Source organism: Molothrus ater, chromosome 1 (assembly GCF_012460135.2).
Source record: "Molothrus ater isolate BHLD 08-10-18 breed brown headed cowbird chromosome 1, BPBGC_Mater_1.1, whole genome shotgun sequence".
Taxonomy (NCBI): Eukaryota; Metazoa; Chordata; class Aves; order Passeriformes; family Icteridae; genus Molothrus; species Molothrus ater.
In genome coordinates, this window is record NC_050478.2 from 15,222,473 (window position 1) to 15,247,759 (window position 25,287).

Genomic DNA, 25,287 nt, shown 5'->3' on the forward strand with positions numbered 1-25,287 from the left:
TTCATTGTAAAATGCTGTTGGTGAACATATTAGCATAGATGAAATTTTATGTAACAAGATGTTCTACTCAATGCATTATCAGCCCGAGTTTCTCTCCTGAGCCCAAAGGACAAAGGTGCAATGATACGTTGTCACAATCACTACAGTAATTTGTAACTTTTTTTGGAAAACTCATCATCTCATACAGAGATTCTCATATATAACTTTTAGCACCAAAAAAGTGCAAATATAAATTAGAAAATGAGACATTTTTCTTGCATAAATTATTTTCAATTGAAACCATTTTAACTTTTCTATATTGATGGTATTTTAAAATTAGCTAAGCTTTTACGTTGGTGTTGGTGTACAAAGTCCTTCCATGATACAGGTAAAAGGAAAATCATTCTAAAATCTAGGCTGAATGCTTTATGTACAAAACTTGCTGACTATGCTTGCATTGACATGAAAAAAAATCTGTTTCCCTCAGTGTGTTTCTGCTGTTTTCCTGAGAACTGGGTTCCAGTTGAGATTATCAGTTACATGCTACCAAAGAAATAACAACCAGAAAAGTCTTTTCCTAGTACATACCTGTGTGTTCATACTTATGTCTCAATAACGAGCTGCTCTTCTGGAATATTTTGTCACATAAATCACATGCATACATCCCATTTTCTGTCTTTCTCATTTTTTTCTTTGGGGGTGTTGAATCAGAATCATTTTGATCTTCTAAATTGGATATTCCTTCTGAGCTAGTGTCTTGCCTTTCATCCTTCAAAAAAATTACAAAAATAGGTTAACTCCAATAAAAGAAGTCACTCACATGAACTGAAGCTTCTATTCCCATTCAATTCCATAAATAGCCAAACAAAATTGTTTAGACTTCCACAGTCAAAAAAAACCCCTTTACTGCATTGTTCTGCTTTGCAGTCCCTGCCACCAGCCAGATACAGATTTCCTCACTGGGACTGGTTTTAATCACATCCAAATATGACTGTTGGCCAGGTCTAAGCTATGTTTTAGGGCCCATAAAATAAATGCAATATTACAGACCTGTAAAGCACTTCAGTAAGTGGGAAGGGCAAATTTGTCACCTAACTGCATCTTTCAGCTAATGCTGGTCACCTACCTTTTGCTGCCTCACAGATTTTATGAAGTTAAAAGATTGTTTTTGCTGAAGTTTTCACATAAACGCTATTTAAATTACCATTCAAATTTGCATATTTGACTACCCTCTTCCTCATGAAACTACCACAAGTACTATTTAATCCAAAATTTAGGGGACTTCAAGTACTGTCATTAGTAAATATTTTCAAAAATATAACTGTTGTGTATTTCTAAGCAGTTTAAGTGCTAAAGCTTCCTTGTAAAAGCACAGTATTTTCTACTGATATCAGCAACACGTACATGTTAGCCTCCAACTTTTAATATAAGCAGCCTTGTAACTTTTCAAGGCTCCTCAGTCTCTGGCAATACAGAAGCCTGAATAAAATGCTAGACCACCAATTTCTAAGATTTAAGTAGAAACACTCAGCCACTTTTCTGTTCTGCCCTGTCCCTACCTTAATGTTCACAGGTGATTCTCAGGAGGACTGACCCCAATTAGATCCCATCTTGATGTACCCAGGGAGGAACAAGCCAGGATACAGGAATGGCAGATGAAGATAAATATCTCCCTGACTTTCAGTTGAGACTATATCTGCATTTTGTTTAAAGTGACATTACAGTGTAGGATGAATTCAGCTACTCTGCAAATCAAGGAAGCAGAGCAGCACAAAAGGAGTAACCAAAAGTTCCAAGGAGTTTATTTTCTGAATATGGGGAAAAAGGAGATGCAGAGCCAGCAAAAGACAAAAGCCATGTTTTTATTTTGCTTTTTGATCAGGAGCATTAGATGGTCTTTAGAACAGTGAGCACTAATGTCCTAGAAGATTAAATATGGAGAATTAACTGAGTTGTCCACGCTCAACAGTTTCTGGACTCAAGCTGCCTGAAGCTAACTAGCATGGCAGAGGGCACAACAGTAATATCTATTACCTATTTACAATCAAGTCAAATAAGCCTGATAGCTTGTATTTATCTTTTTATTTAGATCACCTTGATAGCTTTCTGTTAGTTCAGCAGAGGTACAGATTGAATACATCATACGTACATCATGTAGGAATATGGGGACCGAAGTACCTGATTTCCATTGGCTTGGATCTGTTTTGGTGGTGTCTCATGAACTGCAGGACTAACTGTAGTAGAGTATGTATAAGCCACCTGTGGAATCAAAATGGTTTGCTTATTGGCAGCGAGAGCTCTCAAGCAGGGAACACTGTTCTGGTCAGCAATGGCAACAATTGTAGGTAACTGGGCAGTGACTGTAGGTATAGCAATATTTATGGGATTGGCACTTGGTGGGATTACATTTACAATAGGATCAGAGTCTGTAACACTGCTGTCCTTTTGTGGTTCTTTTTTTGCACAAGTTAAGTTCAAAGGTTCTTCTTGGACAGAATAAACACTGTTCTGGTAAACACTAGTTATGGTAGATCTTTCCAACAGTTCTCCATGTTGCTTTGGTAGCGAAAGGTCAAGAGGTTCTATTTGTGGCTCTTCTTGTACACCCTCTGCCGTGTACGTGTAACCCTGTGAATTTCTTGATGAAGAAAGGTTTAGTGGTGATGCAGATGGCGTGCTACTGTGTGAACCATTCAGAGTTGAAGCCCCTGGTAAAGTCTGAGACTTCGTTGTACTGCCAGGATTTTGTGAGTTATTTGTGCTGTTCTGGGGTTCGCTCACATTTGAAGTTGCTGCTTGATCATCGTTGTCTGCGGGGCTGCTTAATTTAACTTGTTCAGGAGAAGATGGTCCAGAAGACTGCACAGAAATCTGTCCAGCTTGCATTTTTTCAAACCACTTTTTTACCACATCCAGTGGTAGGTTTACAGAATCTGCTATTTTTGAAAGCTCTTCTGCACTTGGTTGTGCATTTAATGCATAATACGCTTTTAGGAGTGAGAGAAGGTTCTTTAAAGGTGGCTGACCAGGAGACAAGTTGTTCTCCCCGGTTTCTGATGGGACAGGGGACTCAGGTTTCTCAGCTTCTGCTCCACTGGGCTGGGGAAGCTGAGGAGGGCTTTTTGTTTCATAGTGCTTTAATTCTTGAAGTGCATTAAGATCTCCTGGACAGTCATCACAAAGAAGACAAGTGCTATCGTTGGTCTCTCCTTCAAAGTTCTTATCTTTCTCAGACTTCACTGTGAGATCTTGTGGTAATTTCTCATTTTTGCAAGTATTTGCAGGAACAGAGTTTTCTTTTTTTAGATTTTGTGGAACAACCTGAAGTTGACTTGGCTGCTCCAAGCTGTAGTTGATGATAATTTTGGTTGTCCCATCTTGGTCAACCAAAGGAAGACTGATAGCTGAAATGAGGGAATGGCCAGCTTGTTGAATAGATGCATTGTTGATTGTTTCCTGTTCTTTGGACACAAGATTAGCATGATTGTTTTCCAGTACTTGCCTTATTACATTACCATCCACTGCCACTTTTAGTACATTTTGAATGTCACTTAAATTGATGCTTATGGGAGACACCAGACCTACTGTTGGTAGAACAACAGCTTGCACCACACCCTGAGGAGAACTGGTTGCCTGCAATGGGCTACCACCACTAAAAACCCCATTTTGCAAAGGGTTTGAACAATTAATTCCTGAAGCAACCACTATGGGCTTGAATTCATAATCCACAGGTTCAGTTTTAATTTGGTTAAGAGGAAGCTGCTCTTGCAAGGGTTTATTTTCTATCTTTTGTCGTATCTGTGGTCTTGCTGGGCTACCTGGTGATGCAGAAAGGGAAGGGGAGGAGCACTGAGACATCTTGAGCCCTGACCGGGCTCGACCATTCACGGGCATCAAACCAATACACTTCTTACTGCTTATGTGTGAACTGTATGAACCAGAATGGGAAAAACGTTTCTTGCAGTTTGGGCACTCATATGGCTTCTCTCCTAAACAGAAGAAAAAATAAAAAAGAAAAGAGAAAAGGCATATGCAACAGTTAACGAGGTTACAGTGCAACTTCATCAAACAATAATTATCAGAACAAATACATCATAATGACCTCTCAAAGAGTCCTGGGGGGGGGGGGAAATCTTATCTAGTGAATTGAACAGTAAGAGTATAGCTCTGAGCCAAGGTTCCTTTAATAAGTTTGTGATCCATTAGCTATAGGATGGAGCCCACACGATCATGTGTTCCAGTATTTCTCTATTTGACAATTATAGATTTCACTGAACTTCATTAAAGTAGTACCACCACTAACTTCAAACTTCTTATATAATATTTCTTATAACTTATCCAATAAATTGTGTCCTGAGTCTACTTTAGTATGACTAATCTGGAATGATGTCAATTACAGCCACAGGAGGAACACTCAGTTCTTATGTCCTGATTATTATCAATTAAAATTCTCTAGAAAGGCTTGTAACACACTGAATGATCTGCAAAGTTTGAAGAAAAACAGACAAGTGCAAAGGACCAGAAAGATGTCCCCATTTCTTCTGTGACAAGTCAAGTTTTCCTTAATCGTAAGAGATTAAGTTGCAACTGTAAATCCTCTTGAGTTTTTCTACATATTCCCCTCAGGGAGCTGAAGGCTGCAGTTAGTGCTTGCAGTATTCCAGAGGGAAAAATATAAGGAAAACACTAGTATTTTAAACTTAGACTTACAAGACTGCTATTACATCAAAATTATAAAGAGTAGAAATGGGAACATTAGTACTCAATTCAATGCTTGATTTATTTACCACTGTGGATTCGTAGGTGCTCCTTTAGGTGATGTTTATATTTAAAAGCTTTTCCGCATTCAGTGCACTTGAATTTTCGATTACCGCTGGACTGCGTCACATGTCTCTGTAAGAAAGAAATCTTAATTATTGTACAGCACAGCATCTTGCAGAAACACCTTCTATTTTCACAGTGCAACATAGAAAAAGCCATACAAACCCAAAAAGAATCAACCATAATTGTAAGAGACTGAAGGTGGTATGGAAAAAGGAAACAAATTACAAATCAGGTAAAAACTGAGGCACACATTTCTTCGGAATAAATCTGATACAGTAAAGAGAAAGAAACAAACAAACTCAAAATACAGTTGCCCCTTCTCCTAAATTCAGGTGAAGTTTACACTGACATGTTAGTAGGAAGTTCCAGGATGAATGCTAGTTCTACTTGTGAAAGCAAAACCATCAAGGAAAAACCCCAAGCCCACTACCCACAGAATATTTCATGCAGGATAGAAAAACATTAAAGTCTATAGAAACCTGTTTAAACTTTAATCGGTTGACTTGATTTTTCCATTTACATGCTTCCAGGGCTTACTGTTGGCCTTGGATCCCTCAATATAATGATGCCACAGGACTGCTCAAGAGAAGGTAGCTTAGTGACAATAAAGGTACTCTTGGTCACAATTAATTTGCAAAATAAATATGAGAAACCAAACCAAACCAAATAAAAATATGGAGGGGTTTCCCAAGTACAAAACATCAAACCTCTTTTCATCATTTGCACTGAAGCTCTGTGATTATTTTTGTTAGATTTTGCCTTGTGAGAACATTTATTGTTAAGTTCTAAATTGTTTTTGTCTTTATTGCTATACTAGTTTTAAAAAAAGCAAAAGCTAAAACAGACATGTAAATATCGTAGTATATATGTGACACATATGTTCAAGATTTGTAATTTTACCGCAAACTGTATAAATCTATGAATGTGTATTTTTAAGGACAAAAGTTACATGCAATTTAAAGTTGACACAGCTTAATTACCAACATAAAAGAGAAGAACTAGGAATTTTTTCTGTTCAAACAACTTGTTTATTAGAAAAATCCCAGCAGCTCCTTTTTAAATAGAGCTCATTTGGCAAAAAGATACTTTACCACTATGGGGTTGCACTGCAGATTTTTGGTAACTGGGGCAAGCATTTTCATAAACTCATGAACAGAGTTGTTCATGGACTCCAGGGACAAACAGGCTGCCCACCACCAACAGCAGATGTGGATCAGCTACCTCTGGTGTGAAAGCATGGGGGGAGCCCCTGGCCCTGGCCTGCTGTGCTTGGCACACTGGGAGCAGATGCTCACCGAGTGCTAGGGCTCTTCCTGAGCACAGACACAACAACTGGGGCTGAGAACTGTGCTGGAGAAGCAGGGATGGATAAAACACAGGATGGTGACCCTGCGGTGAGACATGCCTGCAGATCTGAAGAACCTGTGGCTCTGCAGATTGCTGGATGAAAGTCTGAACTGTCTGCTATGACACAGGCTGTCCAAATTACCAACCCTTCCTGTTCTACTCCCTGTCCCCCTTTAACAGAAGACAAATTGAAATAAGATCATCTAAATTACTTCCACATACTCTAATTCAACAGTTCCCCTGGGAGAAGCAGTTGGTTAAGCTGCAGATTTTACCTCTCAGCAGATCCTGCTCCCACCCTGCTCAGGGTGAGCTGCTTCCTGCCTCCCCCTGGGCTCTGCAGTGAGGTCTTCAGTGGAGTTTATCCCGATTAGCACCTGACCCTCATTCCCAGTTTGTCAGCTGTCTTTTGCTAGTTCACATGGCTTTTCAGCTCTGTTTAACTAAGTCCCTTGAAGATGAAGTTCTGGAAGACTGTGGCTGACTCACTGCACTTCACTTTAAATGATCCAACTGCAATGAGTCTAGAGGACTGTGTCAGGATTTACTTAAACCTGCTGAGAGTCAGTTACTACTGTTTGTCTTGAATTATACAAGCTAACAGAACTCAGGATATACACAGTTACTGCAGGTCCTGGACTACATAAATATTCATACTAAGTATCAGGGCATGTATTCAATCTGTCAGAAATGTTTCTGCTCCAGTCTTTAAAATCTAATGTTCTATTTCTAAGGCATGGAAGTCCATACTCCCCTTATCAAAATTCTAATGAGTTTTCCTGTTTTCCCAGTCACAGCTGTAAGGTGCTTTAAGCTTTCTGCTAGGTAGTGTTTCCAAATCTATTTTGCCTTAGCTTCTTATATTTGTAACTCTCTGTTCAGCTTTCTTGCTCTCTCATAATACTGTTCAGAATTACTTTGAAGGACTTTGTTTAAATGTGGCTGAGAAATCACATTTCTCCAAAGTACCACCTGTAACACTTTTCACCTTCATTTTCTCAGATTCAAATGGTTTTCCCCATCTCAGCACTGTTAAAGCCACATTAGTTTGTGCCCGAGATATGTGATATATTTCTAATACACTGTACATAATTGCTGTTTTCTGTTCATTAAAGAATTAACTGCAACATTCAAAGAATATTCTTCTGCACTCCTTCAAGAACTGAAAGAATAAACATCAGCATTAAGGTCTTTAACTAGCCACTAATACATCCCTGCACCAAATGTTTACGGTGCTTAGGACTGAAGCCCATCCCTCTCACACCAGAGAACAAAACTAATTATTGAGAATCCTCCAAAATTATTTGGAAGACAGAGATTACAGGTATATCAGGGGTTTTTCACAGATGATTTGACCATGGTTTCCAAGAACTGCCATTTCTCAGCAGTGTGCACGACACTGTGAAATTCTGAAAAACTACCTACAGGTGCTTCATAAACTGATGAGAAAAAAAATGAAAACAAATATAAGAAGTACTTTTTCACACTTCAACATCCCTTTTGGTGCTTCACATGTGAAGGCACACGACACATACAGCATCACCTCCTACCATCTGTTAGTGGTGTGGAAGCAGCCAAGGGTGCCGTGAGGAGCAGGGGGAGGAGGGAGGAAAGAAAAAGAAGAAGAAGGTGGTGCAGGGTGCCTCTCAGCTCTCTGCTGGAGCAGGAGTAGAAGTTTTGTATACCTTCCCCTGGCTCAGAAGGAGGCCCAGTGTGCAGGTACCCCTTCCACTGCCTTCACTAAGCTAGATTTTATCTTTGCTCGTTGCTTCTTTGTACAGAACAATTATAAGATTGTCACATGATGGACATTACCAGCTAACAAAGTTATCCAAATAATCTATGGTCAGGTGAAGTTCTTTAAGAGTAAGACATCAAGTTTTAAACATGCAGCTGTTTAAGATCCACAGCCAGGAGGTCTATACTTTACTAATGACAAAACTTTCCATTACTCAAATGATGTAATCATGTATATGCAGCCAATTTTGAAGACATGACAACTTTGCAATAATAACAAAAACAAACAAGTATTTCACATTTACCAAGTATCTAAACCATTGTAGTTTTAATTCTGGCCATGGCTTGAGAGAAAAAAAACCACTTTCACAGGTGTAATACTGAGTTCCAGATACTCCATAGAAACAACATTAACCAAATACAATTGTGCCTTCAAAAGTATAAATCCATTAAAATATTTTTGTAGGAATACAGTTTAAGTTACCCTTTTTAGCAATTCTTCTGAGTGTTTACTCACTTGGTGTTTTTTATTTTTTCATTCAAACTGCATGCAAGTATGGCTTCTATCTCCCCCTACTACTTTATTCTTATGGTTTTAGGCTTGTAACTGAAAAGACTGAAAACAAATGTGGTAGCCCACAAGAAAAGCATTATATAAATAGCATTCATAGATTTTATAGCTAGAAATATAAGATGTATATAAGATGAAAGTAACTTTTAAAGTGCAAGCCAAGCCAAAAAGGAAGCGAAACAGAAATTAATTGCTCATGGGAAGCATATTTGAGTAAAAAACAACTGCCACACCAGAATATGCTGGTGAGGTTATTCCAAAGCTTGTGAGACAATAAAATCTTTGCAGAAGGATGGCTGATACTTTTTGTACCAATTTAATTGACCTGTGAATGTGAACACTTGTGTACAAAAATGTATCATAAATTTTTAACCCTGTTATATTTTTGGACTTGGTGATACTTTGTAGAATGGAGGTTAACAGCCAGTGTGTAAAAAAGCATCTCCTTTACTCTGGTTTTCTTAAGTAAAGCATCTTCCTTTACTCTGGGCTACAGCCTGTTGGTTTAGTGGTACCAGAAATGTTGGAAGTACTTTTACTTTTACATTCAGTTTTTCATTTTTCTGTTATATTTGTCTCCTGTTTCGTTTCGGGAGGGTATGAATCTTTCTGGTCTGTCCTCTGAAGGAAACATCTCCCAGCCTCTTTAACTTGGTGGTGGAAAATCTGGATTTTTTTTTCTCTGGATAATTCCTGACTGTTTCAAGTTGGTTCCTGAGCCTCAGAGTGCCTCTGATAAGCATGTGCTGGGGATGGATGATGGGACATTGTGGGGGTAAAAAAAAAAGAAAAAGAAAAAGAGAGAACAGAGACTCAGGATCTTCTGATGGTTATGATCAGATGGTTAACTCGTGGAAGACATTCCAGGGACCCATGCCCTCAGGTCAGCCCATGAACCAGAGAAAACAAGCTTATAACATCTTTAGCCTTTTCTGTTGCTTCATTTAGTACTTAACATCATATTTCACACATTTAACACCATATTTTAAACACTAATTATTTGTATATTGTCTTACAGCATGAATTGCATTTAAAAACTGTACCTCACAGTTCAAGCAACACAATGGTTTGTTTCTTAAGGGCAAAAATGCTACAGTAAATTGTGAATTATTCAAACAGGACTTATGAAAAAAAAAAACAGGAAATGTTTCATTAAAGGCTTGAAATTAGATTTAAGTCATAATTTTTATGCAATAGTAACCAATGAACAGAAAAAAACAACAAATTACCTATAAATGTAATAAAGCACTTCTGAAAACAACCCTAGTGCCTAGATGAATGAAAACAGGAATTGAGATCTCAACCAACTACAGAAAAAGCCTGACTTGAGCAGCAAGCTTGAGTGTGTTCTCTGGGCCTGGACCATGAGCACACAGATGATCTGCTGCTAACAGTTTACCCTCTCTGCACATTTCTGCCCACATAACAAACCACAGCGCTGCTGCAGAGGACAATAACCACAATTCAAATGCCACTTACTGGGTCTCTTCCTGATTTGTGTGATGTCATGTGGCGGTCAAGCTGCGTTTTGTACGCAAAGGTGTAGCTGCACAAGGAGCAGCTGAAGTTATCCTCGTTCTTTTCATGGCGGTATTTGATGTGTTCCTTCAGAGAGGTGAAGCGCTTGTACCCTCGGTCGCAGTACGGGCACGTGAGCAGCTGGGAAAACGCGTCAGGAGTTCCTACACAGGGCACACAAGGCACCACGCTTAAATAAACAAGTTCCAGACTTACTCCATGCAACAAACAGGATTTACATTTGCACCTATTACTGTAAGAGAACATGCAGCTGCTGGAAGCTCCATTTCTTTTAGAGAAGGACTAGTGCTAATTTAGATTTTTTCCACAATTTGGAAAACGTGGAAAAATTATGCAACCTCCCACCCTGTGGTAGTTGCTCCAATGTACCTTGGAGAGAGTCAGCACAATATGCTGACAGGACAAGGAGGAATGGTTTTAAACCAAAAGAAAGTAGATGGAGACTAGATGTAAAGAAGAAATTTTTCATGATAAGGGTGGTAAAATTCTTCAACAGGTTGCCTAGAGGGGTGGCAAATGTCCCATTCCTGAAAATATTCAAGACTAGCTTGGACAGGGTTCTGAGCAACATGATAAAGTTGAAGATGTCCCAGCTCATTTCAGCGGGGTTGGACCTAGATGACCTTTAAAAGTCCTGTCCAACCCAAACCATTCTATGGTTCACAGATATGTATGTGTTAGTAGAATATACTGTCTGCAGGACAGAAAGTAGAGAGATCAAATGTGTGGCCATATATATGAGTCTAACATGGTCCATGGAATTTATTTTGCTGGCTTTCATAAAGTACTTCTGTATTAGTACAGGGAAAAACCAGACTGAAGCTTAATATTAATTTCACATGTCTATTTCAAGAAGTCACCATTTAGAAAGTTTTAGCTCCATCCCTTCTTACCAGCATATGTTTAGCCCTCTACATAGGGCTAAACTCATTCTATCCTTGAAAAAATAATTGTTTAAAGGATTGAATAAAATACTTCATTATAAATTTATCAATAAAGGTATGTTCAAATAAATGTAGGGTTTTCTGTATTTGATCAAAACACCAATTCATAAGTGTGATATCCTCCAATGACCATGCTACTCTTCCTTGCTTCAAGTCAAAGAGGAAGCAAGTGTGGCAAGGATGCACCTATGCACTGTGCTGAGCCTGAAAAGGTGGAAGGTCTTTACTGATTAACATTTTATGCTCTGACGCACAAGGGGCACATTTGTACACGCTGTCATTTTAAGTTTCAGAAATGTAAGAATTATTAATGCTCCTTAAATGAACCAGTACTTTAGAAAGTACTTCTGAATTATTTACCTTCATGACCTCTTCCAGCAGTTATCACCACAGATTGATAATATGTCCTATGAAGTAGCAATTAATTCTGTTTGTGTGGAATTTACTAAATTTTTACTGAATGTGCCACTGATCTTGCAACAGTGAAAAGCAATCAGATCTTTTCCTTATGACTAAAAATCACCACTTTTTCTGTCATATAGGTTCTTTTACATTTGTTACAATAACAATCAAAACAACCCCTAGGGATTAACCCACAGGGATTGTTTTGTTGTACTATCCATTTTTGCTTTTCCTGGTTTAGCTGAGTTGTCCAAAAAGAAAGGCATCCCCACAGGTGTAGACCAAGTATACTTCCTTTCAATTCTCTTTTTACCATCTATAATTCAACTCATCTGACATAAAGAATACTCCATTTCAGCACAAATACAACTCAGTGGAAATGTCAGAAGCACGTTAGCTTAAATTCTATTTCCATTGGAGGAAATGGAGAAATGAAAACAGTTTCCCAAAATCACAAAAAACTCTGATTCTCTCACTTCTCTTGTCTACTTTTCCAGTTTGGAAGCATGCATCTTTACCAAATGTCACTATATTTTTGGCATTTTCTGTTCCAAAATGATTAAAACACTAAATACTATTATTCAGCATTGTGATCTTCACAATACTTCTCAGTGAAATTACTGGGATAGGTCCAATTTAAATGATTAATACAAACATGTATTTTTAATGATTACATGGAAATCATATGACAAGTCTGTAAAACTAACTTGACAATATGTGCCACTGGAACCACATATTAAAATCTTAAATTAATGAATGCACTTTTTAAAGTAAAATCTGTAATAGCATAAAATCTCTGGAGTAGCAGAACAAAAAGGTTATATTCATTTCTTAAAACAACTAGAACACAACTCCTAACCATTTATGTAGGCTGTTAGCTTTTCTTGAAAAATCATAAATACTCCAATTGACACAAGCTATCAAAGCTGAACACTTGAGAGAACACAGAATGCCAAATCCATCTCAGCAGTATTCATCTCCAAATACTTCATGATGAAGAAATGAACAAAGTGTAACCTCTCATCTCACACAGAACACCTTAAGCATGAAACTTCTTCAGAGGAAAAAAACTATATCTACATAAAAATAACAACAGGTCATTATTTTTTTCACATAAACATTTTTGTATGAACAATGCTTCTTTTTTCTCTGCTGCTGTTCTTTCAGGCAAAAAACCCAAAAGCCTGTCGTAGACCCAATAAAAGAAATTCTATCTAATAGGTCCTATTGGGAGCTTTGTTTAGAAATATAAAAAAGGAAAGAAATATGTTATAACTCTCCTTAAGTTATTCTTATACAAAATTGTACTATTTTGCTTCACTTCTATTTTGTTTAATAAATGTTTATTCTGTTCTTTCATATAAGAATGTTGAATGGATTTATGAAAGCATAAACTTCTCAATCACTAGGTTATCATTTAGGTACTCATACAAGTGAATCCCAGTGCATGTCTTGTTTGCAAAATCAAGTGGCAATGTTTTTTGCATGATGATCCTATCCTCTTATAATTATTTAACTAAGATTTTTTTTCCTCTGTAGTAGCATGTATATATACTGCTGTCTTCTTAAGCACAGCAGAAGTTTTGGGTCAAGGAGTGAGTACAACTGATTCCATAAGAACTGAGTTGATGACATATTTACCATTTTCATCCTGACCACTGGCTTCTGGTGTGCCTTGTCTCTGGTCCTCCTCAGGTGCTTCAGGGTAGATAACAGCTGTATCTTCTTGTTTAAGGAATTCTTCAACATTAGGGTCATGGTTTTGCTCATTCTCTGCATCAGAATCACATTCATCTTCTTTTACTAAGTGTGAAAAACAAGACACAAGATACAAAATTAAGTTTAAAAATAATATAAATGGGATTCAGTAATTCACATTGTCAAATATCCCTCTAGCCAAGTATTTAAAAACTCTTTACAGATACTAGCATAGGTCAAGTCCTTTAAGATGCCAGATTATGCCCTGTTTTGGAAGAATTGGTAGCATAATGCTATTTTAAAACTTGACTAAACACAGTTTGCCTAACTCAGTGCATTTTTGTCATTTCAGACTTAGCTGCTCTTCTCAATTTCCCTAAAAATCTTAAATGCAACATTAATTATGATTTAGGCCTTGTAGTTGGAAGGCCTGTTTACCATCTTGGCTCCTGTGTTTGCAAAAGTACATTTGTTGCCTTCAAGACACAATTTTTAATGTTATTTATAGCTGTTCATTAGCACAAACTCAGAAGATATTTGAACTCTGTAAAAACCTGGCCAGATAAATGCAGCAAACTTGAACTCTGACTGGCTTGTTCTGTGGTGTTGGAAATGGCTACCAAAAAGGCTTCAGGTCTAGTAAACAACCTTCAACATTTCCCACTTAAAGACTTAAGAGAAAAGCCCAATGAATAACTGTATTGCAAAATTAGCAAATAATAAATTAAATATTTTACCTAATGCTTGTGTGATAAATATTTGATCCCAAGTATTAGCCTAAATACAATGTTCATAGAGTTTATTTTTACCATAGTGGAACATTCTGTGAAAGCTCTGCCTGCAGCACCTTAAATCATTACAGATGTTCTCCACTATTAATGTGAGGTATATTTTTAATAGGAAAGAGAAGTTTTATGATTCATCTCTCAGTGTGAAGTCACATACTCAATTTACAATTTGACACAATCTTTTTATGACATGAGGCAGTCTCTTACATGTAGAGTATAATGCAATGAATAATGCAGCTCTCCACACTTATGTGGCAAGAACTGACTTTACAGGAACTGAGAAGAATGGGTGAAACTAGAGTTTAAAACATATCAATGTGTTTAGATGTGGCTTTGCTTTTAAATAGGACTTACTCTGATATTATCTACCTATCTAGTAAGGGCATTAAATAAACCCCCACAAACCTTTAAGAAGTTGGATGGGATATATATTAATCTTCTGGCAGGCCGAGAAATGGAAAAATAACAAACCATCTATTTTTGTTTGAGTCTGAAACTGAAGTACACATTTCATTTTGCTTTCTATGTAATCAGTCCAAACAGAAGTGTGGATAATAAAATACAGTATTAGCTTAAGTCTATTTTTGTATATTTCTTCACAGTTTCAAACACTACCTGTTGACCCTACATGTAAGCTCATTGCTATTCCTTGCCCTGCCCTTTGGAGATGCAGTGCTGCTGGAGCTGTGTGGTCAGTCCCTGGCAGGGAGGGAGGGAGGGAGGGCTGCTCTGCGGCCCTGGTCACCTGCACCTCTGGACCCTGGACACCAAAAGATGCCCAGACTTTCTTCCTCAGCTAAAACAGCTTTTACAGTTTAAGACCTCTAGCATGGAAAAGCAAAGCACTTTTATAAACAGAGGTGGGAGAATTCCAAAGCTTTTGGAATGATACCTAACTAAAATTCAATAGCACTTTATGAATAAGGGACTCAGATTAACAAAGAAATACCTGTACATCCAATTTCATCTGTCTGAGCTTCAGGCCCCAGGATTTCCTTTCTTTCTTTTCCAGCTGAAATAGCACATTTCACAAAAAGAATGAATATTTAAAGAAAACCCCAGAAAACAACAACAAAAGCCACATGCACTCCAACAACTTAATATACTTGAGTTATTTCTTCAGCAGTGCTTTCCATTTCTGTATTGTTCAGGAGTGCATTTAAACACAATGTTCTTTTAAAAATATGGATGGCACATTATTTCAGCAGTGTGTGATCAGTTGAACCACAAAGATATTTCATACTTAAGAAAACCAAACCTAAAAAGGAAGCAATACTAAACACTGACCATTATGTGAAGAGAGGTAAAGCCATGGACAGTGTGTTTCACCAGCAAATAGAGTCAGTTACTTAAGTGACCCCATGTAGAAATGCAGCCATCTGATACATTGAATATTATTTCCAGAAATCAGAGCATCATAAAATAAATGCAGTTATGTTATTTTCTCCAATTAGCGGTTTTCAGAAATTATTGATAATTTGCTGGTAATGCCTACAAACAGCAACCTAATGTGTTCTCTTTCTTGCAAATTATCTGGAAACCACTTAAGGCTGTGATTGCCTTAAAAAATTAAACAAAAAAAAAGGATTTTAAACACATGCTCCCCGTTCAGAACAACTGTGCACTGCAGAACTGCTTCACGTATTGATTCCAATACTTGGTATGAATCTGCAGAACCAGCACTGCAGAGCCAACCTGCTGCTCCAGCTCTACCAGCTCTGCTGAGCTGCAGCCCTCAAGGATGCAGCATGGAAGTTTTAACTCTAATTTTCACCAACAGGTTGCTGGTACAAATCAATAAACAGCCAAGTTATTCTTCATTTTGGTTCATTGGTTAGCACGGACTGGGAAGCTCCCACAGGAAAAGCCACTGCTGACATTTCTGTCGGTACCTGGCTCAGGGCAGGAGAACATAGCAGAGCTACATTGCTTGGTTTGCTCTCTGTCAGTCCTATGCTATGCCAATAGATGTGAAACTAAAGTGCTATTTCATAGTTTCATTATGGAAACCTTGGATGCTACAGACCTACACTCAGAAAACACCTTCTAGGGGATGCAGAAAGTTAGAGCACAGCTGCTCTGACCTGAAATGGCAGCTGTTACACTTCTATTACTTATACTTCTTTTACCTTCCTTCACTTTACTTCAGTGCAGGAAAAATCCTTTAGGTTGTCAAGTCAAAAGCCCAGAACATTCTAGCTTTTTAATTACAGAAGAAGCCAATTTCTCCTTTATGGAAGGAAGATGATAAAACCTAGGAGAACTTTCAAGTTCTCAAATAATACCAGCTTCCTCAAAGGAAAAGCTTCTTAATTCTGCCTACTTTGACCAAAGCCCACAGACCCAAGGTATCTGCAAATAGTGGCAATTCAAACACATTTCTTACTTTAAACAAGAAATGTGTTTAAAAGGAAACTGCAACTCTTAAATCTTACCTTAATTTCAACTGACATCTTAAAAACCCCTCAAATTTTGGCTCATGGTACCAGACTTGGTTCAGAGTTTGTAAGATGGATGACTCGATGCAAAGCAAATTTAAACTCAAAATTTAATTTCTTAAAATCAAACACAATACAAACCCACTGTTTTTCTTGAAGGAGGGTTTTTGATGGTTGTGATTTTTCTCCATTATGAAATAGGATCTACATGAGGGGAGGATATCAATCAGTAAGTTATTACTCTGGAAATTTAAATTACAGGGTCGCCAGTAAATTCCTCTGGCTTCAGTACAAATAAAAGTTATGCTTCCCAAGAGAATGTCAAGGAATTTATGGAATTATAGATTAATCTAGTGAAGTTAAACTCCCTCTCAATTCTAATAATCCTAACCTCTGTTTGGTACTGTCTCTTCCCAATGACTAAAAGTAGGGTATAAGACAGGGAGAAAGCCTTTTTCACAGGGAAATGCTGTAGGAATAATTAATAATTTGAAAAATATTAATAGATATACATCTTTATAGCTATGTATGGTCCACAAATAAAGGCAATGTTGCAATTGTGCCCTCAGAAGCCCAGTTATCACACAGCTGGGAAACAACAGAATGGGATGTGATGTGATGATGGGGGAACAGACCTCAAGACACTATTCCACCAAGCAGAAGTCACAGCTCTGAGTTCCAGAGGAAATTCAAGCTACCTGCTAAATGACAGCTTAAATAGAGGTCTCCACAAATAGCATCTAGGTCATGAATATCCATCCTGGTATTGCAGCTGGACATACCAGATAGTGTAAAACAAGTTCTTGGCCTTCTACATCTCATCACTGCTTATGAGCTACTGCTCAGAGACACACTGGGGCTTCCCAGGGTTAAATGCTGATGATTTTCAGATGTCAGGGGACAGTGTTAACTAGCAGCAAACATGCCTGACAACTACTGGTATTGGCTGACAGTAAAGATCTCTGCATGGCTAAGATAACTGATCAAATTGAAACCACTAGCAAAGTGGAAATTTTGGCTGTAGGCAGAAAGACAAACTTCACTGAAATTTCCACTGCAGTCTTTATCTGCAGAGGAGGAAATAAATTCCAAAGCCCATCGAGAGAGTTTCTAATTTAAATTCTTCAGAGCTAATTTTCTGATATTCAAGTAGCAAGCACTATTTACAGCTTGCAGTATTGACTAGTTGTTTGCTTTTTGACCAAAAACATGCCTCACACAACCCACCAAATGCCAGCGTACACTTTTGAGAATATAGGCTCAATCTAAAATTTGATGACTTCAAAGAATTTTTGAATTCCAGAAAGCACATAAACATAAAACACATTTATATTTTTTTCAAAGATATCTTAGTTCCAGTCCTGAGACCTCCAGATCTGATAAATACTTATAGTATATAATAATTCTCTTTTAAGAGCATTAATACAATAAGTTTAACTCTGTCTTTTTTTTTTTTTTTGTTTTAATTGTAGCATAGTTTTTACTTCTAACTAAAGCAAAGGAAAATCATATTAGAGAATCATTGCACACATGAATGCTGGCACACTGTCAACAACATGTACAGGATACACGTGGTTCACTTTTTTAAACCCTTAGGACTGTTTCAGTTAAACCTCTTGAGAAACACACCTTATATTTAAAACACCTGTTCCTAGGGTCTTTTAGAAATTCAGTTAGAATGACTGGAAACGGAAGGAAACTAATCTGATACAGAAATGTTATGTGTGTTGTTTCTATTCTGGGCAATTCATGAACAGAATAAATATGCAAAAAACTCATTCTGTCAAGTTCAGCTAAACCCAGAACTACTGAGTACTACTTTACTGATGAAACACAACTTACTGAACTGCTCTAGAGTATATTTTTCTAAAGGTAATCACTGAAGATAGCTGCACACCATCTACACCAGAACATTCCCCTATATGTGAGAGACCATGTATTCAGTACCTCTCTCTTCATATTTCCAACATGCAGCCAAGACTGATGATGTGATTTTCAGCTCATACCTTTCCTTCTAGGAAAGCTATCAAAAGAGTAAACAGTATTCTACCCTAGCAAATCAAAGCTCCATAAAACCTAATGTAGCCTCACTTTTCACATACAGCCATTGCCAGAAATGTCAACTATTTATTAAAAAAAAACAACTTATTATCAAATTAAAAAACCCTTCCAGACTGCTACAAAAGAGGCTTCAGAATACATAATTTTTACAGATCTTTTACAAATCTGTGGTTGTTGAGCAAGCTTGTATGGCAATTGATTAATCTTTTGTCTGGCTACCAATGAAATTCTGTCTTCATTGGCAAACTCCAAAGCAGAGAAATATTGCTTATATTGCAAATCTTCAACAACAGAAGAATTTAAAATTAAAGAGAAGTTAGAATTTTAGAAAGCAAATTTTTATAAGTTAAAAATGGTATGTTTCACAGAAGGAGTCAAAAAAGATGGCAGTGCATGTCTAGAGCCCTGAAAAGCCACAGAAAGTTGCCCCAGATGCTGTGTGATGGGTACATCTCCAGTAAACAGCCAGTCCAAGAGGTCTTGATCCCAAATGTCTGGGAGCCAGTGCTCTTCTTCCTTCCCCTTTTCAGATTTCCTACACCTGTGCTTGAAGGGTTCAAGCCTACCCAGAGCCCACTTTAATGTAACCACAATTTCTGAGGCCTGCAGGAGATATTAGAGGAGAACTAAGAAAATTACCTACCTAGTAACTCAGCTCCAAAACACTCATTTCCCAGCACAGCATACCTTGGCAGCTATGTAAAAACAGGCTGAGCTGATGCTGTTCTTTGAACTCTCAGCTGCTCTCTCTCAGCTGGACTGCAGCTAGGGGCCATATGAGTGCTTTCAGTTTATTTAGATGTGAGGTCATGCACCATGTATCAAACCACCACTGTTAAAAGTGGATGCTAGGAATTGTTGCTGGAGTTCAGATATGCTGAAAAACATTCTGTATCTTTCAGGGCATTAAGGCCAAATTCCACAGTAAATTCCACTAATTTATACATTTATCCCAATTTGGCTCAAAAGTAAGCATGCTGTGTGATATTATGAAACTCAGTATCTGGTTCCACAGTAAAAAAAGGTCCATTTCCTGTCTGTTTAAAATTTTCAGCTTCTAAACCTGCTGCATAATATGTGCAACACTTACCTCCTTCCAGTATTTTTGAATGATTCATTATGATTTACATAGCCAATTCTAAAACTAATAATGTAAAAATTATTTTTTCTGCCTGTATTTTACAAGGAAAAAGAGAGAAATTTACATCTGATTGGGGTTTTTTTATGTTTTTTGTTTACTGCTTACTCCCCAAGCTGAGCCAATCCTGAACCTTACAGGGAGATCTGGCAGAGACCTGCCAGGCAAAGACTTGAAGAAACCAAGATCAAGTAACTAGTCTTTAATCAGCCCTTGGAATGCTGCATCTACAGTCTGGAAGCTCCTACTAAACAATGTCAACAGAATTAATGCACCTCTGAATCTGCTTCAAATAATAAATTAAGAACATAAAGTATGTTAAATAAATATGTTATAAAAACTCTTTTTTGATTGTGAATCTTACATGTTATTTCAGTAATAAAGGAACAAAAAAAAGTTCTATTGAATCTTCATTTTAGAAAACTTTCTTTCCATAGTATCATCAGTAGAAATGAACATACCTTCATCTTCCCAACAAGTGTTTGTACTCGCTTCTCTTTCACTGTTTTCTGGTAACACTATATGGTCCGTTGGCAAATCATCTTCTGGCACACTAGCATCACAGTCTGCTGCATCTGTTACACTTTCCTCTTCCACTATATGCAATTTATCTTCATCATCTGAGTCTGAGTTTGCTTCTACCACATTGTTATAATTGGTGACTGTGGAGAGACAAAAACAAAATACTGATCAACATACTCTTAACTGACGGCATGGGGTCACATAATTATTGCTTCTTGCCCCATGGGGATGGCACTGCCTTGTGAGCAGCTTGGCTGTAATGTCACACACAAGGAGCACCTGACAGCTCCCGGGCTCCCACCACCTCTCACTGTGCACACCCAGTACAAGGCTGCACAAGAGAAGGCAGCGGGCAACCCCAGAGTTGGAGCCACAGTGGAGCAACAGAATTCCAGCTGGATCACTCCAATGTGGATGCCAGCATTGCCAAATGTCTCATTTATGATTATTATGGCAGTGAAGAGCCTGTGGCCTCAGGCACAGCACCCTTCAGAGAAGGCAGCCCAGCTGCTCTCGGGGCCCCACGGAGCAGCCCTTTCCTGCAGGCACACACTGTGCGCTCCCCCAGCCCAGCTTCCCACTGCCTCCTCCCGTAACCAATGGCACCCCATGCTCCAGCTGTGGGAATCACAGGGAAACAAGTGGGAACAAGAATGAGACTGGATTCAGAATGGCTTAAGTGCTCCTGAGCCAAGCTAAAAGCTCTTGTAGTTACACCCATTAAAGCCTCAGCAGGATGAATGTGAAAGGAAAAATCACAGAGATCACTTAGATAGGGAATTTCACGTAACACTTGCCCAGTTACCATAAAAAGGTAATAACTCTACTTTCTTAGCCTGGAGAACATATTGCAACTCTTTGGACAAAGGATTACATGACAATATATATGTTTCTGTCATATGTGAGCAGATTATTATTATAACAGTCTTCATTTGTCGGCACAAAAGATCAGTTACGGTCATTTCAGCTAAAAATGTAAGGAACTGTAAGTAAACTGTATTAAGAAAAAATTACTTTCACAGTCTGTTTAAATGTCTTGTTACTCACACTGAAGCTAAACTATGAAACAGATCTACGTTGGTATTATTTCTCCACTGCCAAGCTTGAACTTCTTACTAAAATGCTTCAAAATACAGTCTAAGAAAGAGAATAAATTTATAGATGGATAAACCAACGAGACTTGGCTGCAGCACTCCTTCAATGGTTATCAGAATTATACCTGGGAGGCACATAATCATGGTACTTTATGATACCTGCATCCTGTCACTGTTAGTTCACAAGAAGCCAGACTGATTCTTTCATGTGAAATACTGCCTATTAAAGTAGATAAATAGCAAACCAGACTCCTGCTCTTCTGAAGTTAGCTCTTCTTTTTTAGTTTTTTTAAAGTAGATATTTTAGTCATTTAAAAATGCATGTAACCAGGAAAAGTGAGTAATATTATGAACAGATAGGCTACCATCTCATTTCCTTCCAATTCAGGAGAAAAATGTCTCATCTAAAACATGCATGAGAATGACAAAAGAGCCTTTTCAATTTAAAACAATCATTCAATGTTTCCATATTTTACACAGTGCTATTTGAAAAATGTAGTAACTCCCCACTACTCATGGTATTGACATCTTCTAAAACAGCAAATTTAGGCAAATTGCCTAAAAAGTAGTATCTGGTCCATTTCAATTGATAAATTGATATTCACTTAATATCCTCTAATTGATTTTGCAAAGTAAAATAGCTACTGTAAATGATGCTATAATACTGTGTGATATAGAAGACATACAAAAACAGGAGACAAAATTCCCTCACCAAAGCAGATGAGATTTATGAATTCATTCTCCTGAGGAATGGTAAAAGCAACTTTAAAAAAGTGTGAGAACAGACATAAAACAAGAGGAAGTTGAAAATAATTTTAGCCTTTTCTCTTGATTGGGTTTTACTCTCAGGCTTAGATGCAGAGTATTATTAATATAAAATAGCAATGTATTTTCATTTGCCACATATAAAAGAGATAATTAAGAGTGGGGATCAAAATTTATAGGGATAAGTTCAGATGTAGATAATGAATACTTTATTTTTTTAAAAATAAATTTCCTATTTAGTTTGGGAAATTAAGTGGTATTCCTTATATTAGACTTAGAGTGGTTTTATGGAAAACAAAACCATAATCAAACAGTTTGTCTTCAAGAATTAGACTAATGGAGAAAAAATGTTTCCTCATTAAATACATTACAGATTTGATATAGTCATTAGGGCTCTCTTCACCATGAAACATTTCCATTCATCCTCACTATACTCAAGTGCCAACTTTGCAAAAGTTAAAAACTCCTCCTTTCTTATAAAAAGCAAAACTGATCTTTGGGATTTCAGTTTCTTTCATTAAAAATCAGTTGTCAAAAAGGCAAGACAATAACGCATACAAGAAATCTGGTTCTAACATTTTTTCTTTCCTCTCCCCAAAATACTTTAGGGAAAATAAAACTGCCAAAGCTGCATCTAAAAGGTCTCGGCACATTTGGGGTGGCCAGGAAACCCACCACCAAACACAGCAGAAAGTCAAGCACTTAAAATGACAGAAGCACTCATATATCTACACATAATTTTAACTAAATGATTACATGCTGCTTTCCTTCTGCAAGATCCTTGCCTCATCTAGTGCAGTGATAGCAAATACAGAGGGAATTATCAGTTTTATGGAGTGAACTGAGTATTTGTAGCCTTCTGCCTCATTTGTTTAGATTGCAAAGTGATTGCTCAAACTTCTTACTCCCTTCAGCCAGCAGTGCACCCAAAGTTTCCCTTATAGGATGTTAGCCAAAATGGGATTTCATATTATATATTATAATGTATGGCATATGCTTATATGCAATATATTGTAACTATTTATTGTACAATTATATGATTATATATTTTATATTCTATATAATTCCCTTAGATGGTATTCAGAAGGAATGCTTCAAAACATATAACTAATTGAACTGTAGTAGGGTGATGCTATCTCCATTTTGCAAATTAGAACCTGGTTTCTTAAAACCCAGAAAAGTCTTCTGGCAATCCTGGCATTGCCACGTCAGTGCAGGGCACTTTAGGCTGTACTTTTCAGAAGACTTTGCATTCATACAGTGTTTTACACATTCAAAGCACACTTGTGTTCATTCCAAATGCAGCTGTGCCCAGAGCCCAGGTACCTTGGCCCATGTGCCACAGCAACCAGAAACATAGAGACCACTTCCAAATAAATGACCTTCCAGAATCACATAAAACCTCTTTCAAAATGAGAAAGTAAAATCTAGTCTTTCTGTGGAGCTTTCAAACGCCCTGGAGAGAATGCTTTTGATTCCTGCAGCCCTCTACTTAAATTACTCTGCTTTCCAGCAATTAAGGCAAGGGTTCTGGAGGCAACAGCTTCCTTTAATAAACACCCCTGATTTATTCTCTGGGCAGCATTCCTCCTGTGAAAAAATTATGTGATCACATAATTAAAGATCTTATCGTTATGCATACATGCAAGAGACAAATTAAAACAGTTTGAATAATCTTCATTTCAACATTTTCCAACTTTTTTTGAATGCTCAGCTTTCAAAGTCAAGTGTTTGATTTCAAAGAATGTATTAACACTCTTTAATGGAAACGATAGTTAAAAAAACAATCAAACCCTGTAATTTACTGTATTTTTAGCTAATTAAAATTAAAATCAAAATCCCATTACATGATACCATACTGATACCTTCATGGCTGCAAATCTTAGCTTTAGCAATGCAGATTTGCTCCTGGCACCCTGCAAGATGAATGGGTGGCAGTAGGAAGCTGCTGCCTCCATTTGCTCAGACAGATTTTGGCTCCATGTTTCACAGGAACTATGGCATCTGGCATTCAATTCCAGGGGTAATCATCCTCTCCCTCTCCTTTCTTCAGTTCAGTCCTACAGCCAAATTTAAACCTTCCCTATCTGTACATAATTTTGTGTGTTTTCTCCTCCCATCCTAGCTGTTTCCTCAGAATAGTGACCACTGAAGGAAGAGGACAACAAGCTCACAAGCCTTGTTCAATGCCTGGCGCCAGAGTAGCTGCTGAAGTTGGGAGGAATAAATTTCATTAAACCTTTTGGATAAAGATTGAAGTATATTCAATACAAAAGCAATACATAGAGACAACTGCTTACAATCTCAGAAAGAAATTAAATTGACTATACATAAATGATGACTTCAAGGGGCTTCTAATTTGGCAAAATATTTCATGCAGAAAATAAAACACACATAAAACCTTGCTTGGAACAGCTATGGCTTCCCAGTGAAGGAGCTACAAGTATTTCAGACTCCAGTACTATTTACTTTTAGCTAATGTCATTTAAAAGTAGTGACTAGCTAAATAAAATAATTCAGCCTGGATCACAGAAATTTGGCACCAACAGCAGTCAGTGTCTCCAGGATGAGACATTGCTCTGTGAAAAGCAAGGACAATTAGAGAGGTTACGTCACCCTCGGCCACCACAGCTCCAGGGACGGCCATCAGCCACAGGGGACAAGCTGCAGACCACTGAGGGGTGTCTTATCAAGATAACTGTAAAAGCCACAGATCATGAGCCATGGCTGTAATCAGCTGCAGACAGGTCACAGACAAGCAGGTATGATGTATGACACACACATGGGCCTACTCTGTTCAATGTACAGTATGACACTTTAGCAGAATTTTACATAATTAAAGTTTAATTATTAATTTCAGCTTTACTTTAATAGATTAATAGAAAGCCTCAAAAAACATATTATAAATTACACTGAAGACTAAATATTGATTCAATAAAACCAATTTTTATATCATGACTATATAAGATCTCAAATAATTATGAAACCGTAATTAAAAATACATTTTATGAACCATAATTACTTTTTTCCTCTTGATCACTTTCATGATACAGTATCCTGGTTCTTAAAGAACAAATCACTAGCTGAGCTGAAATTTTCCTTGCTCTAACAACAAATGACTGCAAAATGAACTGCAGAAAATGAGCTTCACTTTCTGGATTTTTACAGTCCTAAATGCAAAGCAGATGCATGACATTGCACAATTCTAATTAAAAAAGAAATGTGCTCAGATGGAATTAGTGATTAAAGAGCTAAAACAGAGATATATATTATTTTGCTGGTTGAATACAGGTGGGCAACTATGATACATATGTCTAATCAAATCAAACATGATATTTGAAAGGAAAAATTTGCTAGTTGCTGGTTTAAAATCAGTAAAACCAGGAAATCCAAGGTGAACACCAACATTGTGGTGATGAAAGACTATAGGATTCATTGTT

General features: G+C 37.4%; 1 protein-coding gene across 4 annotated transcripts in view; it reads right to left on the reverse strand.

The window, feature by feature from the left end:
• ZEB1 (zinc finger E-box binding homeobox 1) overlaps positions 1-25,287 on the reverse strand; it is a 118,574-nt gene that overhangs the window by 2,555 nt on the left and 90,732 nt on the right. For 3 of the 4 annotated variants that reach the window (XM_036399495.1, XM_054514299.1, XM_036399503.2), the window contains exons 2-8: positions 19,928-20,128; positions 14,779-14,841; positions 12,985-13,146; positions 9,938-10,140; positions 4,767-4,872; positions 2,158-3,968; positions 568-748 (exon numbers count right to left, since the gene is read on the reverse strand). In XM_036399495.1, coding sequence (XP_036255388.1) covers positions 568-748; positions 2,158-3,968; positions 4,767-4,872; positions 9,938-10,140; positions 12,985-13,146; positions 14,779-14,841; positions 19,928-20,128 — 2,727 coding nt within the window. The remainder of the gene's footprint in view (positions 1-567; positions 749-2,157; positions 3,969-4,766; positions 4,873-9,937; positions 10,141-12,984; positions 13,147-14,778; positions 14,842-19,927; positions 20,129-25,287) is intronic. The other variant, XM_036399511.1, reaches the window with a different exon arrangement.